Source organism: Condylura cristata, unplaced genomic scaffold (genome assembly GCF_000260355.1).
Source record: "Condylura cristata isolate star-nosed mole 26May11 unplaced genomic scaffold, ConCri1.0 scaffold00053, whole genome shotgun sequence".
In the NCBI taxonomy this organism is placed as follows: Eukaryota; Metazoa; Chordata; class Mammalia; order Eulipotyphla; family Talpidae; genus Condylura; species Condylura cristata.
In genome coordinates this window covers 468269-486334 of record NW_004567154.1, presented here as the reverse complement: position 1 = coordinate 486334, position 18066 = coordinate 468269, and the positions used below count along the sequence as shown (strand labels likewise).

At 42.4% G+C, this 18066-nt stretch overlaps 1 protein-coding gene across 4 annotated transcripts in view; it reads left to right on the top strand.

The window, feature by feature from the left end:
- SMC1A (structural maintenance of chromosomes 1A) overlaps positions 1 to 18066 on the top strand; it is a 50422-nt gene that overhangs the window by 2728 nt on the left and 29628 nt on the right. For all 4 annotated transcript variants that reach the window (XM_012734294.1, XM_012734293.1, XM_012734292.1 and 1 more), the window contains exons 2-16: positions 3838 to 4026; positions 4133 to 4245; positions 5628 to 5831; positions 5925 to 6163; positions 6824 to 7082; positions 7187 to 7327; positions 8091 to 8173; positions 8325 to 8532; positions 9463 to 9648; positions 9745 to 9924; positions 10024 to 10170; positions 10273 to 10410; positions 11486 to 11602; positions 11716 to 11822; positions 15353 to 15494. In XM_012734294.1, the coding sequence (XP_012589748.1) occupies positions 3838 to 4026; positions 4133 to 4245; positions 5628 to 5831; positions 5925 to 6163; positions 6824 to 7082; positions 7187 to 7327; positions 8091 to 8173; positions 8325 to 8532; positions 9463 to 9648; positions 9745 to 9924; positions 10024 to 10170; positions 10273 to 10410; positions 11486 to 11602; positions 11716 to 11822; positions 15353 to 15494 (2453 nt within the window). The remainder of the gene's footprint in view (positions 1 to 3837; positions 4027 to 4132; positions 4246 to 5627; positions 5832 to 5924; positions 6164 to 6823; positions 7083 to 7186; positions 7328 to 8090; positions 8174 to 8324; positions 8533 to 9462; positions 9649 to 9744; positions 9925 to 10023; positions 10171 to 10272; positions 10411 to 11485; positions 11603 to 11715; positions 11823 to 15352; positions 15495 to 18066) is intronic.

Genomic DNA, 18066 nt, shown 5'->3' with positions numbered 1-18066 from the left:
GATTTTTTTGAGTGGACTTTATCTGAGGAAACATTGCTTTCCATCATTGTATTTGATTCATAGGAACAGGAATGCCATTGGGGATTCTTTGCTGTGCATTTGGTCTTGTACATTGTAGAATATTTAATGGCATCCTTGGTTTCTACCTGCTAGATGACAGTAGTACCCCAGGTGTGACATTCAGGAATGTCTTGAGTCATTGCCAAATGTCCACTGAATATCAGCTTTCCCCCAACTCCATAATATACACACATCTCTGTTAAAAATCACTGGCCTAGAGGACTAGTGCTTAGGATTCCAGTTTCTTTGGGTTTGGGTATGATAGACTTTGTAGAAATAGCCAGCATGTACCTGTTGCCTTTCAATCCCTTAAACATGGGTAGATTTGTATACTCAACTTTTCCAAAAAGATCCTTGGTGTGAAAACCCCATCTCATTCTTCATTCCCCTCCATGTAGTTCTCTTCCTGTCTGGTACACAGTAATGTTTATTTTCTTCTGTCTTATCATGGTATATGTTTTTGTATCTTCACTAATGTTTGAGTGACCCACAGAAGACATTCCATAAAATGTTTTATCAGGTCATTGTTCAGGTCACATACATTTTATAAAAATGCTTACAATATTGAATGATTTTAAGTAAGAGGCCTTTGGTTGTGAGATGTTCTTATCCCTGGAAGATTGGGGAGAAGCCCAGAGATTGCAAGTGGGTGCCTAAGAGGCTGACTCCGGGTCTGTATATTATTAGTTCTGCTGTGATGAAGGAGACGGAGCTAAGAGCCCAGACCTACTGTTAGGATAGGATTGCCATTTATGGGAAATCTATTGTGTTAACTATTTTTTTTAAAGATTTATTTGTGCATACAAGAACTGGGGTATAGGGCAGAGATGCGAAGAGTGAGAAGATTCATCAGAGACAGGCAGATTGACTGAAATAGACTGCTAAGGGAGCAGTGGGCAAGACAGGAGAGGTCTGCTGCGCCATGTGGGTAGCTCCCTGTTAGGGGATCGAATTCATGCGTAATGTCTGTGGATAGCTTCCCTGTGTTGTGATTTAATCCCTTACACCACCAAGGAGGCCCTTGATTATTTTTTAAATATTTTCATTTATTCATACAAGAACTGGGGTGTACACTAGAGGTGCAGGAGAGAGGTGAAAGGCTCCACCAGAGACACAGTGGAGAGCAGAACAGACAGACCCACTGAAACACCCCCAAGGGGAGCAGCAGGTGATAGAGAAGTCTGCTGTGCCACAGGTGGGTCAGCCCTCTGGCTGGGGATTGAGCCCATGCTGCAATGGCCGGCAATAGCTTGATAGTGCTGAGACTAACTAAAACCTGCACCACCAGGGAGACTCCTGCATTTATTTATTGAAACCCTTTAATTTAAATTCTCACAGTGATCCCTGGAGGGAGGTACAGTTATCTTCATTTTATAGAGAGGCAACTGAGGCACAAATAGCTGTGGTCATTTGCATGCTGATTCTCAGAGCTAGGATCAGAACTCAGGCCTGTTACAGTGAAAGTCATAGTAAAAGACTGCGCTCCTGCCACTCCAACAGAGAACTACATGTCAAACACTGTTTTCGGTGTTTTACCTGCGAATCTTGGTTTTTCAGATTTTCCAGGTGAGGGAATGGAAGGAAGTTCAGAATTAGTGAAACAAAGATTAGAACTTTGTCTCTTGGGGGTGGGTGGGAGAACCTTGTCTACTGGACTAGAACTTGTTTTGTTTCCATGGAAGGACCTGGGCTTCCATTTTTAGAAAGGTATTGAAAATCAGTCCATGTTGTATATTTATAACATATTAGGGTGGAACTTTAAATGCAATTTATAGAGATTAAGCTTTCTTACCTCCAACCTCCATCTAAAATTTTTTGAAATGTATTTTTCTCTTAGTCTAAGATGAAGGTGAAACCTGTGACTTTACTATTGAAAAGATGGCCATACTTAATCAAAATCTTTGTTTATTTGAATAGCTAATACTTGTACATAGTATGTATTTTTAAAAATCCAAAAGAATATATAGTAAAGAAAGCCTTCTTGGTCCCTTGACCTGTTCCCACTTTCCTTCCAGGAAGTCAGCACTGTTAACATCGTATGTTTTCCTGCTTCCCCCCCCACCCCCGTGCCTTTTCAAATTTTTATTATGAAAATAATTTTCAAACATACTTGTGTGCTTTGCTTAGTTATTTGAAAATAAATTAAAGATCTAATGACGTAATTACTCTTTTTTTAAAAAGATTTATTTATTCATACAGAACTGGGGTACAGGTCAGAGATGGCGGAGGGTAAGAGGATTCACCAGGGACAGAGTGGGGAGCAGAACAGGCAGATAGATGAGTACACTGCTGAGGGGAGCAGCGAGCGGATCAGGAGAGGTCTGCGGTGCCATGTGGATCTCCTCCCGGGCAGGCGGTGCCATGTGGATCTCCTCCTGGGCAGGGGGGGATCGAACTCTTGCGGAAGTGGCTTAAGCTTCTTAGTGCAGTGCTTTAACCTGCTGCGCCACCAGGGAGGGTCGACATAATTACTCTTAATGGCTCCATCTTTAATCTCCTAAAATTCATCATTCTCATATATTATCAATATACTACCATCGTACCTGAGAAATTTAATTTCTTCATGTTATCAATTATGCAGTTTATATTCAAGTTTTCCTAGTTGCTCCACCAAATGTTTTTGGTTTTGTTGGGAACCAGAATCCAATCAAAATTTGTGCAGTGCCTTTACTTAAGTGTCAGTAAAGGCTTGTTCTGGAATGGTTCTCCTGACCTTTCTTTTTGAAAAGAACAGTTAGTTGATAACAAGCTAGTTGTCTTGTCAAACATACCACAATCTATTGTGCTAGGCTTCATCATGGTGTCATGTACTATGTTCCTCTAACTGCCGTATTTCCTATTAACTGAAAGGTACATTTGAAGACAACTTAAATTTGGGTTAAATAGTTTTGGTCAGATACTGCTGGGCAATGCTGTGTGCTTCATATTGTGTCACAGTAGGAATATGCATTGCTAAAAGGCATGTGGTAAAATCCACACAACAGAATTTACCATCTTTACTGTTTTTTTTTTCTAAGATTTATTTACATATACGTACAAGAAGTGGGGTACAAGCAAGAGTGGGCAGGTGAGAGGCTTCACCAGAGACAGTGGGGAACAGAATAGGCAGATGGATTGAAGTACACTGCTGAGGAGAGCAGCAGGCGAGATAGGAGGGGTCTGCCACACCAATGTCAGTCATCTCCCCTAAGGCCAGGGATTGAACTCATGCTGCAGTGGCCGCGGATAGTTTTGTGTCACCAGGGAGGGCCCCAGGTTTCTAATTTTTGATTACTATAAGTAATAACTGCACATGGACTGGTTTTCTTTTTTTAAAGATTTAGTTTATTTATGTATACAAGAGCTGGGGCGTAGGCCAGAGGTGCAGGGGTATGAGAGGATTACCAGGGACAGAGTGGGGAGTACAACAGGCAGATTGACTGGAATATACTGCTGAGGGGAACAGCAGGTGAGACAGGCGAGGTCTTCTGCTCCATATGGGTCAGCTCCCTGGCCAGGGATTGAACTTGTGCTGTAGATTGCTTCATAGTGTTGAAACTTACCCCTTATGCCACCAGGGAGACCTATGCAATGGGACTCGTTTTTCAATGCCCAGGACTTTGGTTGGGCCCAGTCTTTATAGGGGCAAAGAAGTTTTTCTTTTCCCATGAGTCTGAGCACTAGCTACTTAAGGAATTTTCCTAAGTAAATCAATGTTTTTTCTGTCAATGTGTTCTTTATTCCTTTTCCTTTCCCTTCTTCCTGTTTCCCTTCTCCGTTTCTTTGTCCCTCCCATAGGGAAGTCAAATCTCATGGATGCCATCAGCTTTGTGTTGGGTGAAAAAACCAGCAACCTGAGGGTAAAGACCCTGAGGGACCTGATCCATGGAGCTCCTGTGGGCAAGCCAGCTGCCAATCGGGCTTTTGTCAGCATGGTCTACTCTGAGGAGGGTGCTGAGGATCGTACATTTGCTCGTGTCATTGTTGGTGGGTGAGGTGGCCGGAAGGCCCTCCTTGGGTAGGAGGTGGTTACACTAGTTGACTGGGGCAAGAGGGAGGCCTAACCCTCCACTGACTCATACATTGTCTCTAGGGGGTTCCTCTGAGTACAAGATCAACAACAAAGTGGTCCAGCTACATGAATACAGTGAGGAATTAGAGAAACTAGGCATTCTCATCAAAGCTCGTAACTTCCTCGTCTTTCAGGTGGGCATTTTTTTAACAGATCTGTTTGTTTATGCATACAGAATGGGGGTACAGGCCAGAGGTTCAGGGGTGGTGAGAACAGGCCCATTGACGAAGTACATTGCTGAGGGGAGCCGACGGGTCAGGAGAGGTCTGCTTTGCCATATGGGTCACCTCCAGGCCGGGATTGAACTCATGCTGAAGTGGCTTTAACGTCTTGGTGCTGTCCTTTAACCTGTTGTGTCACCAGGGAGGGCCTAGGTGGGCATTTTTAACAGTTACTGGCTATCTGCTTTTTGCTAGTCCTTGTCCAGGCCCCACTGAGCCTGCTCCATCACCAGCTTCATTTCTCCCCTGAAATAATGTAGCATTTTCCTCACTGGGCTTCCTTCTGCCCCCTTGCCAGTTCATCCCCTAGGCTCTACTTATGAAGAAATGCCTGTGTTTTTCCCTTCTCTTGTTAAAACATTTCAGTGATTTCTCAGTGCCACGTGATGGTGGTTCTCAGATTGTAGTCTTGATCAGCATTACCTGGGGATATGTTAGAAATGCACATTCTCAGACCTCATCCCAGACTTACAGACTCAGAGACTGTGGGTGGGACCCAGCAATTTGTGTTTTACTAGGCTCTGCAGGTTATTATGATGCATGCTAAAGATTGAGAGCCATTGCCCTAGCATGAAATCCAAATTCCTGTCATTCAGGAAACACCATCCTTTGGTACTTGCTTCACTATCCTCATGTGCCAGTAGTCTTTCCCTCTAGTCCTGCATGCCAGCCTAATTAAACCATTTACAGATTCCCAAGTTGACCTGCTTTATTCTGCTTACAGACCTTTGCATTTATTCCTCTATATGGAATAACCTTTTTTACTTGTCTTGGTTAGGTTATACTCATCTTTTAAACTCAGCTTAGATGTCCCTTTTGGATGCCTTCCCAGATAGACACCCTTGCCAGTCTTCTACCTTTACGCTTCATTTAGTCCCTTTTTTCTGCTACATCTGTCACTGCAGATAACACACTGTATTATCTTTGCTTCTTTCTCTTCTGTTCCCCGTGCCTCAAAGGGCAAGGAATGTGTCCTTTTCAAAGCCCAGTGTGAAATGTAGCATTCCATGTGGTGAGGGGGTTGGTGAGTGAACTTTTTATGAATGGTTGAGTAGGGATGAGGTGGGGGAAGTGAACTGGCTTGGGTGTGCAACTTGTAGGAAACCAAGAGGTTGCACTATTCCTTAGGACTCTTTTAAGCTTGAAGTCTAGGGTCTGTCTTCCCTTATTTTGGCTGGAGCAAGGCACATGACTTGATTTGCATTTTAGACAAAGAGTCCCTAAGTACTCAGACTTTGGACAGATAGATATGCTGGCTAGGGTCTAAATGGGGAGAGTCTTTTGCTCTTTATTAGGGTGCAGTGGAATCTATTGCCATGAAGAACCCCAAAGAGAGAACAGCTCTTTTTGAAGAAATAAGTCGCTCTGGGGAGCTGGCCCAGGAGTATGACAAGAGAAAGAAGGAAATGGTGAAGGCTGAGGAGGACACGCAATTTAACTACCACCGTAAAAAAAACATCGCAGCTGAACGTAAGGAAGCTAAACAGGAGAAAGAAGAGGTAGGTGGCCAGGCTTCCTCTGGGCTCAAGGGGCCAGGATGGAGTCAGTGCTTTCCTCACACAGCCATGCCTCTGTGCTCCCACTTTGCATAGGCTGACCGCTACCAGCGCCTGAAGGATGAGGTAGTACGAGCTCAAGTACAACTGCAGCTCTTTAAACTTTACCATAATGAAGTGGAAATTGAGAAGCTCAATAAGGAACTGGCCTCTAAGAACAAGGAGATCGAGAAGGACAAGAAGCGAATGGACAAAGTAGAGGATGAGCTGAAGGAGAAGAAGAAGGAGCTGGGCAAAATGATGCGAGAGCAGCAGCAGATTGAAAAGGAGATCAAGTAAGAGGCAGGTCTAGGCCTGCAGTTTGTGCAAAATCAAGAGGGTCTCTTGTTTCCTAGGGCTCATGTGAGTCTAGAGGCTAGAGGCCAGTTCCTGTACTGGCTTATTTTCACCTTGACTTATTTTGGCTAGCACCAGGACATTACTTGGTTTGCATTGTAGACAAATAGTTATTTAAGTACTCAGATTCTAGATAGGTAGACATGCAGTAAAGGGAGAACTTGAAAGTGGTAGTGACTCTGCCCCTCGGTAGGAAGCAGTGGGTCACCCAGCCCTTGGAGTGGCAGAGAATGCCGTCCTTGAAGAGGAAAATCTAGAGTTAGACATTTAAAGGGCAGGAATTTAAAAAGGGTAGATCAGATGAGGGACAACTAAATGAACACAGGGTGTTCTTGGTGGTTGTTATTGAGGGGCCTTGCCTGGCTGTGTTGAGGCAGGACAGTGGCCTTACCTTATGGAGTGTCCAGGCTCTATCTAGTCGTTAATTCCAGGGAATAGTGAGGCTGTCCCTTTTGTAAGGATCTGTGAGGCATCCAGCTGTTTTTCTTTTAGGCAGTTTCAAGTCTGCCTGTTTCAAGGTTCAGGCCTGTCTTCTTTGGCTAAAAAAACTCAGGGACCCTCCCTCCTACAGTTCTTTCTCCCCTCCCCTCTGACAAAAGGGAGAAGGACTCAGAGTTGAACCAGAAGCGGCCTCAGTACATCAAAGCCAAAGAGAATACCTCCCACAAAATCAAGAAGCTGGAAGCAGCCAAGAAGTCCCTACAGAATGCTCAGAAACATTACAAGAAGCGTAAAGGTGACATGGATGAACTGGAAAAGGAGATGGTGTCAGTAGAAAAAGCCCGACAGGAGTTTGAGGAGCGGATGGAAGAGGAGAGTCAGAGTCAGGGTAGAGACTTGACGTTGGAGGAGAATCAAGTAAGCTCTGGAGGACTTAGGGAATGGTGGGGAGATCCTTAGGCTTACAAGGAATCAATTACTCACTTGATTTTCTCTGTCCTCCTTCCCTGTCCCTAACACAGGTGAAGAAATACCATCGGTTGAAAGAAGAAGCCAGCAAGAGAGCAGCTACACTGGCCCAAGAACTGGAAAAGTTTAATAGAGACCAGAAAGCAGATCAGGACCGGCTGGATCTAGAAGAGCGGAAGAAAGTAGAGACAGAGGTGGGCATGTGTTAATAAGGTTAGGGATGATGGTCCAGAGATAAAGTAATGATAGTCTTAATAGTAATTGACACTAGCTAACATCTACAGAGCACTTTGTGTTGAATACATGTACTTTGCATGTATTCACTCATCTAATCTTTCATTTTCCAAACATGGAAGCTTTAGCACAAATGTAAAATCATTAGCCTAAGGTCACATCATTAGTAAGTGGCAAAACTAAGAATTGAACCTGGGAAGTCTAACTTTAAAGCTCATTTTCTTTACCAAGTATACTTCATTCACTGTCTTCCCAGTAATAATAGTAATAGAAAATTATTATAGTGTCCCAAGAGCATGCAGTATTCCAGCTAAGCATTTCTTTTAAATACTTAAGACAGTAGACATTAATGTTGATAACTCTTCTATGTTAAGCACTTAGTGTGTATTCTGTGAAGTGGAGGTTATCTATGTTTTACAGAAGAGAGAACAGAAACAGAACGAGACATAAAACCTTTGCCTTAGTTTTAGCCTTCCTGATTGGCAAGGGTGGTATCCTTGGCTGGATAGAACACCTCTGAGAGTCTTATGGAACCCCATCAGTTAACATATCCACACAGAATACTGTGTGTCTGTTTCTTAGTAGGTCTCCTATATTAGATTGTATCAGGAATAGTTGGTCTTCTGAACTGCTGGTTGACTGGGCATATAGGGGGTCTAATCCAGGTCTTGGAGTTAAAACCTGTCAGCTCCTGGTAATGATGTGTATCTGTTTCTCACCTAGGCAAAAATCAAACAAAAACTGCGGGAGATTGAAGAGAATCAGAAACGAATTGAGAAACTGGAGGAATACATCACAACTAGCAAGTATGTGGTTCTGTAGCTTTTGCTGTTATTCATGTGAACTCTACTTGTCCTGCCCTGTCCCTCCTTCTCCCTGAGCCATAACTAGAATCTCTTTCAGCTAAGGATATTTTCTGAGCAGCCACGGTAAGCCCTGTGTTCTATCACTTTGTAGACAGTCCTTGGAGGAGCAAAAGAAGCTAGAGGGAGAGTTGACAGAGGAGGTGGAGATGGCCAAGCGGCGAATTGATGAGATCAATAAGGAGCTGAACCAGGTGATGGAGCAACTGGGGGATGCCCGTATAGATCGCCAGGAGAGCAGCCGCCAACAGAGAAAGGCAGAGATTATGGAAAGCATCAAGCGCTTATACCCTGGCTCTGTGGTAAGAGTGGAGAGGGGACTTAATTCTTGACCACTTAACTTTCATAGTGTCAGATAATTTTTCCAGTGTCCCTGTGAGGACAAGATTGCTACCCCATTTCCATTGCTGGGGAAACTGACGCTCATTTAATAAGTGGGAAGACTTGTGATTCAGATGCAACTTGTTCTCATTCTTATCTTCATGTTCTTTTCATTATACCAGTTGCATCTTCCTGAAGGTTTTTTTTCCACTACGTCACTCTGTGGGAGATGGGGAAACTGGAGAAGCCTTCATAAGAGTGAGGGGCTGTGGGGAAGGAATTATTCTCGCAGGAAGTACTCTATAGGCTTTGATATAAGCAACTTGGCATGCTGGCTCATTTTTGCTTTTCGGGATATCCTGGACTTGATCAGATCACTTGACACTTCAACCAAATCCTGAGTGTATCTCTTTTGCTGTAATCCCATCACTGGGTTCAGCTTCATTTCATGCCACAAATATTTCCTAATCTCTCTTCTAGACACTGCTGGAGAGACTTAAAGGGTGAATTTGGCTCAGTCCCTATCCTTGAAATTTACCCTTTTTCTGACAGTTATTAAGGAAACCGTGGTAGTTTGAGGAGCATAACAAAAGTGAACTATGAAAAGAGCCTGATTTTCTTGAATGCTAGTGAGATTTGAGATACTGTATGAAAGATGTCGGACATAGTGCTTGGAGAGGCAATAGTCTGCGAAATGGTAAACGTGAGGTTTAAAAAGATGATTTTGGATTTAGACTCAATAACCCAAAGTCTTTATTGCTTTGGGAAACAGTAGACTTTTCTTCCATAGCCTGGGTGCTGTGTTCTCGATATAGATTCTAATCTGTCCCCCTTACCAAAATGGGAATTAGGGTTCCTGTGCTAGCTCCCAGAAGCTTCATGCTTCAGTTTTCTCTTCTCACTTTATTCAGTATGGCCGCCTCATTGACCTCTGCCAGCCCACACAAAAGAAGTACCAGATTGCTGTAACCAAAGTTTTGGGCAAGAACATGGATGCCATTATTGTGGACTCAGAGAAGACAGGCAGGGACTGTATTCAGTATATCAAGGAGCAACGTGGGGAGCCTGAGACCTTCTTGCCTCTTGACTACCTGGAGGTAAGACCGGTGGGGGTGGCGTTAGGACAGTGTGCAAAGGGCCCCTCCTCCTCCTCACCCTCTTTGTTCTACCACTTACTGAACTGCTTTCCACAGGTGAAACCTACAGATGAGAAACTCCGGGAGCTGAAGGGGGCCAAACTGGTGATAGATGTGATTCGCTACGAGCCACCTCATATCAAAAAGGCCCTGCAGTATGCTTGTGGCAATGCTCTTGTCTGTGACAATGTGGAGGATGCCCGCCGCATTGCCTTTGGAGGCCACCAGCGCCACAAGGTATGGATTGCTTCACTTGGATTGGAGCTGAACAGGTGGTTAGTCTTGAAGATTTCCTGTGTGCAGCTTTTCCTCCTCTCTTTACCCTACTGTTTATAGACAGTGGCACTGGATGGGACCCTGTTCCAGAAGTCAGGAGTGATCTCTGGTGGGGCCAGTGACCTAAAGGCCAAGGCACGGCGCTGGGATGAGAAAGCAGTAGACAAATTGAAAGAGAAGAAGGAGCGGTTGACAGAGGAACTGAAAGTGAGCCGCGGGCACTACACTCTCCCTGGGAGTGGGGGATGGGTGCTAAGGCCAGGCCAGCCATCTTCTCACCACCGAGCCCTTCTTTCTTGTCCACTTCAGGAGCAGATGAAGGCAAAACGGAAGGAGGCAGAGCTGCGCCAGGTGCAGTCTCAGGCCCATGGACTGCAGATGCGGCTCAAATACTCACAGAGTGACCTAGAACAGACCAAGACACGACATCTAGCCCTGAATCTGCAGGTGGGACCTGGCCTGCAGCCCTTTCCTGGCCTCCAGGCCATCTGTACTTTTCCAGCCTATGCTTCTCTGGAGTGGGGAACTTTTCCTACCTTACCTCTCTCCCCTAACCCTACTCAGGGAACCAAGCATAACATCAGATACCCTGGGGCTCAGATCTTGTCTCTGTATGAAAAAAGCAAGTAACTTTGCAGTGTCAGTTTTTCCATTATTATCTGTAAAATGGGAATTAGAATATTATCTGCTTTATAGGTCATTGTGAAGATTGAAAGTAAAGTGTACATGTAAAGTGATTAGACTTATTCCTGTACCCAGTAAATGCTCAGTAAATAAAGGCTACTACTGGCATAATTCATTCATTCAGTAAGCATTTGAGGTTTTTTTTTTTTTTTTGTTTTTTTTTTTTTTGAGTTTTTTTTTTTAAACAATATGTTTATTTTTACATATTTTGTGCCTTTTTCCATCTCAGTTGTAATCCCCATGGGCTTCCCATCACCAAATCACCTGTGTGCCATCTCCATAGTCCAGTGTACTTCCCTTCCCCCATTTTTGATCCCATTCCCCACTCTACCCCCATAAAATGTCTTTGTTATGTAGTTGTTCATTATTATTGTTTAGGAGAGGTCTTATTTTTTTTTATTAAATAATATAATAGTTTATTTTTACATCATTTTGTGAATTTTTCCATCTCAGTGAGTTTTTTAGTCTTTGAAAGTGAGCCACTGGCATTTCAGACCCTATGGGGGCTTCTTTTCTGGTATATTATAGGGTATAACATCTGGCAGTGTGATACATCACGTGTAGTATATCTATCCATCTTTTTCTGAAATCAAAAATTCTAAATTCCAAAGCATATTAGACACCGTGGATTATAGCTAAGGCAGTATGGACCTGTAAGTAATGATGTTCTGAGCCCTGTGGATTGAAGCTGGCCAACTGGAGACAGGGAAGACGCCATGTGATGATTCAAGTGAGAGATGATGGAATTAGCCCTTTCTGATCATGGAGCAGTGTGCTTTAGGTGATTCTTTTCCTCCAAGGAGTCTGGTCTCTTTTTCCCCTCAACTCCATTCTGCAGGAGAAGTCAAAACTGGAGAGTGAGCTAGCCAACTTTGGACCTCGCATCAATGATATCAAGAGGATCATCCAGAGCCGAGAGAGGGAAATGAAAGACTTGAAGGAGAAGATGAACCAGGTTGGGAGGGGAGGGGATGAGCCTTGCTGCATGTGCATCAGGGCAGGACTGGGGCTGGAAGCAGGGCTCTGATCCAAAGTAACTGACACCTCCTCCTCCTCCTTTCTCTTTAGGTAGAGGATGAGGTGTTTGAAGAGTTTTGTCGGGAGATAGGTGTGCGCAATATCCGGGAGTTTGAAGAAGAAAAGGTGAAGCGACAGAATGAAATTGCCAAAAAGCGGTAGGTGGAAATATGGTAGGAGACTGGGAGGGTGCCCCTGAACTCCCAGCCTGACATCCTGAGCAGTCTGATGCTATTGTAAGGCAAGGGCCATGTCATAGAATGATGGGAGTTTATCATAGGTCAGCTTTAAGAAAGAGACATTAGGAAGCAATTTAACATAGTGTAGTGGTTAAGGGTGCCATCTTTATTTTTTTTAAGGCTATATTTATGCATATAGAACTGGGGTACAGGCCAGAGGTACAGAGGCAGATAGCATATTCACCAGAAACAGTGGGGAGCAGAACAGGCAGTTTGATGAAGTACACTGCTGAGGGGAGCAGCGGGTGGTCTGCTGTACCATGTTGGTCATGCCCTGGCTGGTGATTGAACTGGTCCTGAAGTGGCTGCAGCTCGCTTCACAGTGCTGCGCTTTATTTAACCCATTGCACCAGGGGGTCCCAAGAGGCCCCAGCTTTAAAAGTATTTGACTTTGGTTAAAAGCCTGGCTCCCAGAAAGAAAAAGAAAAATGGTTTCACTCATAACAGGAGCATAAAGGACAAGGGGGAAAGAAAAATAATAAGATTTAAAATCTATATACCAGAGACATTTTATGGGGGTGGAGTGGGGAGTGGGATCAAAAATGGATGGGGGGAGTGCATGGGACTATGGTGATAGCACACAGGTGAATTGGTGATTGGAAGTCCACAGGGATTACAACTGAGGTGGGAAATGGCACACAATGATGTAAAAATAAACTATTATAATTTTAAAAATCCTGGCTCCATAATTCATTATCTTGGGCAGTGACCTGACCTCTCAAGTCTCAGCTTTCTTATCTGTAAAATGGAATATTAATTATACCTATCGCATTGTCAGGTAGATCAGATGAACTGCCCATTATAAAGAATTTAGAATAATATTTAGCACCTACTAAGAGCAGTGTATATTTGCTTTTATTGTTATTACCCGGATGGGGCAATGCAGGGGAAGAGAAACAAAATTCTAGGTTGGAAGAATAGTTAAGAATGAAATAGAAGTTTATCCTCTCTTCCCCACTTTACTTTATTCATTAATTCATCAAACCTTTCTTGAGTACCTGAGTTGTACTAAGTTGTCCTGTGATAGGCATTAGAAGGGGTGGGGAGAAGATAAGAGAGATGGACATGACCTAGTCCCTCTGAAGGAAGTCACCCCAAGCCTCTGTTGGCAGTTGATCTAGCCCTTCACACGTAACAGTACATATGTGTTTCTCTCCTACCCTCAAGCCAGATTCAATGGATACAGAATTGATTTAGTGACCATCCCTGTTCTCAGGGAATTGATGGAGTAATGGGAGAGAGAAGCAATAAATCAACAATTTCAGAACAGTGTTACTGACATTATACTTGAGGTAGATGTAAAAAACAGAGGAACCATTGGGGAGCTACAAAGTCAGTAAGAAAAAACATTACCCAAGAGAAAAACGGATGGTGGTTAGCATTTCGTGAAAAGAGAAGACAAATGACTAATAACTGTAGGAATTGATATTCAGTCTTGTTTCTAATCAGAGAAAAACAAATGAAAGCAATCTGTCTGTATTTGATGAAAACAAGTCTACCCAAGCCCTATGACTTAGCAAAGTCACTCTTGAGTAATATGTCCCAGGGAGTTTCTCCACAGGGTCTCAAAGAGACACACATTTAGGGTTGTTCATCTTAAAATTTGTAGTAGCGGGGCGTTGGTGACATTGTAGCTGATCATCACTGGGGGGGAAATACCACTTAACACATGATGAATGTACAGACTACAGAATGCTGTGTAGCAGTTCAAGGCAAAGACTAGATTTACAGACAGTAGGATAAATTTATAACACCATGCATTTGTATAAATTTAAAAACAAAATGACATTTACTAGGATTTTACATTTTTTAATAATATAACAGTTTATTTTTACATCATCTTGTGCCTTTTTCCATTTCAGTTGTAATCCCCACGGGCTTCCCATCACCAAATCACCTGTGTGCCATCATCATAGAGATAGCATTTTTAAGGCTGTATGTGATTTTGGAGTATTGCTCCTCATAGGGAAGATAGAATCAGATTGAACCAAAGGAGACAAGGGGAAGGGTCTTGAAAAAGACAGTAATAATAAGCGTGTTATGAGCTGTGGTATATGATTAACTCAACTTTTCAAAAAAGGAGGAACCCCAAAAAGTGTAATAGAAACTAACAGCCTTTTCACAGCCATAAGGAGAAGTTTTACAAAATAAAGAGTGTTGAACTGGAGACTTATAGAGTGAGTAGGATTTAACCTGTTGGGCAGCAGAAAGAAGGGAGTTTTCCAGGCAGTGAGAACAGCATGCTTGGAGGTGTGAGAGAGCATACCTTGTTCTGGAAACTAAGTAGTTTTGAATGTCTGGAGCATAAAAATGGACTTAGGAGGAAGATGGGGGTGGCAAAGAGGTCAGTAGGGGCTAGATCACAGAGGGCTTTATGAGTCATGCTTAGGAGTTTAGACTTAAAATTGCAGAGGTCAGAATTATAGCTTTAATTACATTCCACTTGGATTATAGTGACTAATAGATTTAAGCTGCTAGCATGACATCTGGCAGCATCTGTCACACCTTATATGGGGGCAGTTGGAAGTTTTAGTCCTGCCAGCCTGCTAGTATCAATATCCTGTTATATACTCTTTGAATTTTTGAAGAGATGGGGATGGGGGCAATTGCAGGAATCTAGTATTTTCTCCTTTTTTGTTACTGTCCAAGCTCTGCCTTTTCTGGTATTTTGGGGTTATTGTGGGTATGAAGTAAATATAGTTGAAGGAGGTGAACACAGCAAGTATACCTGATAATGCAGATAATGAAAATTGGAATTTGAGTACTTACAGTGTGCCAGACAATGGTGTTAAGGACTTTATAGATAAGTTGCTAAAAAAAAAAAAATCCCAATAACTGAGGTAAATACTATTATTTATATTTTTACAGATAAGGAAACAGGCCAGAAGAGTATAACTGACTTGCTGAAGATTATACTACTTAACAAATAGCAGAGTAGGGACACCAGTTCTCTAAACTCACTAATTATATAGCATTGAGGCCCTAGGAGAATGAATCTAGGTTTTGATAGTAGACCTCTGGATTTTGGTCTTAGATATGCCATTTACTAGTCATGTGGCCATGGATAGGTCTTTTAGTTCTTAGTCTAAGTTTCTGCATTTTTGTGACATTAGGGTAATAAATAATGTAGAGCTGTTGATTAGAGCATTAGAGATAATATATGTAAAGTATTCAGGGGGTTAATAAATGGGAATTATCATAGCTGGTGAGTTCAGGTGGGTCTTTTTGTGTACTCTTCTAGGAAGGCTCTGGAATCTGGAACCCTTTGGTGTTTAAAGGGGGATGAATAGAGTTTGGCTAAATCTCCCCTGCCTTGTGCCATATACACAAAGCTGTGCTGAGAAACTAAGTTCTCCAACCTTCAGGGGACAGTGGGTGAATGAGATAAATGGTGATGAAATTTAGCTGGGTCCCTGTGTCCTCAGCCTAGTTCTCCTTTTCCTTCACAGTTTGGAGTTTGAGAATCAGAAGACTCGCTTGGGCATCCAGTTGGATTTTGAAAAGAATCAACTGAAGGAAGACCAAGATAAAGTGCACATGTGGGAGCAGACAGTGAAAAAGGATGAAAATGAGATAGAAAAGCTCAAGAAGGTAAGAAAGGAAAGTGAAAATACAATCTAAAACCTGGGAGGAAAAATTGGAAGCAACATGAAAAACAGGGTTGTAGCCATGTTTTATTTTTTCTGTCATTTTGTTAATTTATTTCATTTTATATATCGTACCTAATTCCCAAAAGTATGAATTTGAAGATGCTCAAAATAATAATGGTAGTATAACATTATAGGAAAACATCCAGAGCCATGGGAAAGCAAGGGTCAAAAGGTAAAGTTAGTTACCAAAACTTATTAGGAGGAGATTTTGCTACTCAGTGGGAGAAGTTAGGTTGTATATTCAGCTTTAAATTTACTAGTGACCAGGGCAAAGATTGAGACATACTTAGTTGAAAGAGCCCCAGGATCCCAAAGATAAAAACAGCTTTTCTTTTCAGTAGCATAAGAGAAGAATGTTTTCCGGGGATCCTCATATAGAAAGCACTGGCTGATGTAGACAATACATTTACAAGAGACACAATAGTAATTTTTTTTTTAGTGTGTGTGTGTGTAGTTTTTTCTTTTTTTAAAAAAAGATTTATTTATTTATTCATCCAGAATTGGGGTACAGGCCAGAGATGTGGAGGGTGAGAGGATTCACCAGGGACATTGTGGGGAGCAGAACAGAAAGATCGATGAAGTACACTGCTGAGGGGAGCAGCAGGCGGGCCAGGAGAGGTCTGCTGCACCATGTGGATCTCCTCCAGGGCAGGCGGGGATCAAACTCATGTGGAAGTGGCTTAAGCTTCTTAGTGCTATGCTTTAGCCCACTGCGCCACCAGGGAGGGCCTGTAATTTTTCTTTTATTGAACCAACATTACATTATAGCATGTTTCAGGTGTGTTTCATTAAAAATCAGCACAATAGTAAATTTTATAATTGAACATTTGCTGTGGATCAAGGCACCGCACTGTGTGCTTTATGTGCTTTTTCTCATTCACTTCCTTAAAATAACTCCATGAAGTAACTGTTCTTTTCAGATTAGGAAACTGAGGTTAAGTGACTTGTCTAAGTCACTAAGTAAGTGAGGAGAGAGGATTTTTTCTTAATTCTCCTCACTTTTAATTATTTTCTGAACTATATTCATGTTACTCTTTTTTGTTATATCCCTTAACAAAAGTGAAGGCAGAACCAAAAAATAAAATTCAAGAAAAGCCTTTCTAAGAGGGAATCACAGCAATGCAAGTCTAAATACAGTCAGCTTTCTGAAGGTCTGGCTTAGGCAAGGAGGATAATTTAGGTTACCTACAACTGTAATCTTTTAAAATTCTTAAAAAATAAAGTAGGCCCTCCCTGGTGGCACAGCGGGTTAAAGCACAGCACTGGGAATCTAAAGCCGCTTCCACATGAGTTCCATTCCTGCCTGCCCCGGAGGTGATCACATGGCGTGGCAGACCTCTCCAGACCCGCCAGCTGCTCCCCTCAGTAGTGTACTTCATTGATCTGCCTGTTCTGTTCCCCACTCTGTCTCTGGTGAATCCTCTCACCGCCCCTGAGCCTCCGGCCTGTACCCCAGTTCGGTATGCACAAATAAATAAATCTTTAAAAAAAATAAATAAAATAAAAACAAAAAGTGAGACAGAAATATAACAGATCATGTCAATATTCTCTGAATGACAAGATAGTCATTCTTAACCTTTGTTGTGCTCTGATCTAGGGGGATTTACAGCCTTTCTCTTCAAAAAAGTACACATGCACTATTTTAAGCAACTCACAGACCATTTGCTCAAAATTTAGAAAAAAACTAAAAACCCAGAACCTAACTATCCATACAGCTGGTGTTGGGTAATAGAAAACTCCAAATGGCAAACTCTTACAAATACTGTGTGTCACACGACTACCCTGGCTGGCTGTTGAGCATTTAAGTGCTTGTTCTTTTTAAATCACAAGCCCTGGGATATTTCACTGCATTCCAAATTCCAGATTTCATAGTGCTACATACTTCCCAGAGATGGGGAAAGTATAAGAAAATGTTTGTTCATTTAAATTTACTAAAACAGTAACTGCCTTATAGGGATATTTGATGTTAGATGATCTTGTTTATTCAGTTACAGGATAGGTCATTTTTTTTTTATTTTTAAAGATTCATTTATTATTTATGCTTACAAGAACTGGGGTACAGGCCAGAGGTGCAGGGGTGAGAGGATTCATCAGAGACAGAACAGAACAGGCAGATGTACTGAAATACACCACTGAGGGGAGCAGAGGGCAGATCAGGAGAAGTCTCCCATGCCATGTGTGTCACCTCCCTGGTCAGGAATTGAACTCATGCCACAGTGGCTTCAGATAGCTTCATAGTGCTGTGCGTTAACCACCAGGGAGGGCCGGCTAGGTCATTTTAACAGTTGTATTCTAATTCTCATTTCTCCCTGAAGTAAATTTAAGTGTTGTGCTGACCATTTGATTCAGACTAATTAATTCTAGGGTAAGTGAAAGCCAAACTCTGAAATCAAGCTTTTTAATGTTTTAGGGAGATATGTTGTGACTGTCCTGGAATAACCATAATTTATAAAGAAAACATTAAGAATTAAGTAGGGGGGCCCTCCCTGGTGGCGCAGCGGGTTAAAGCACTG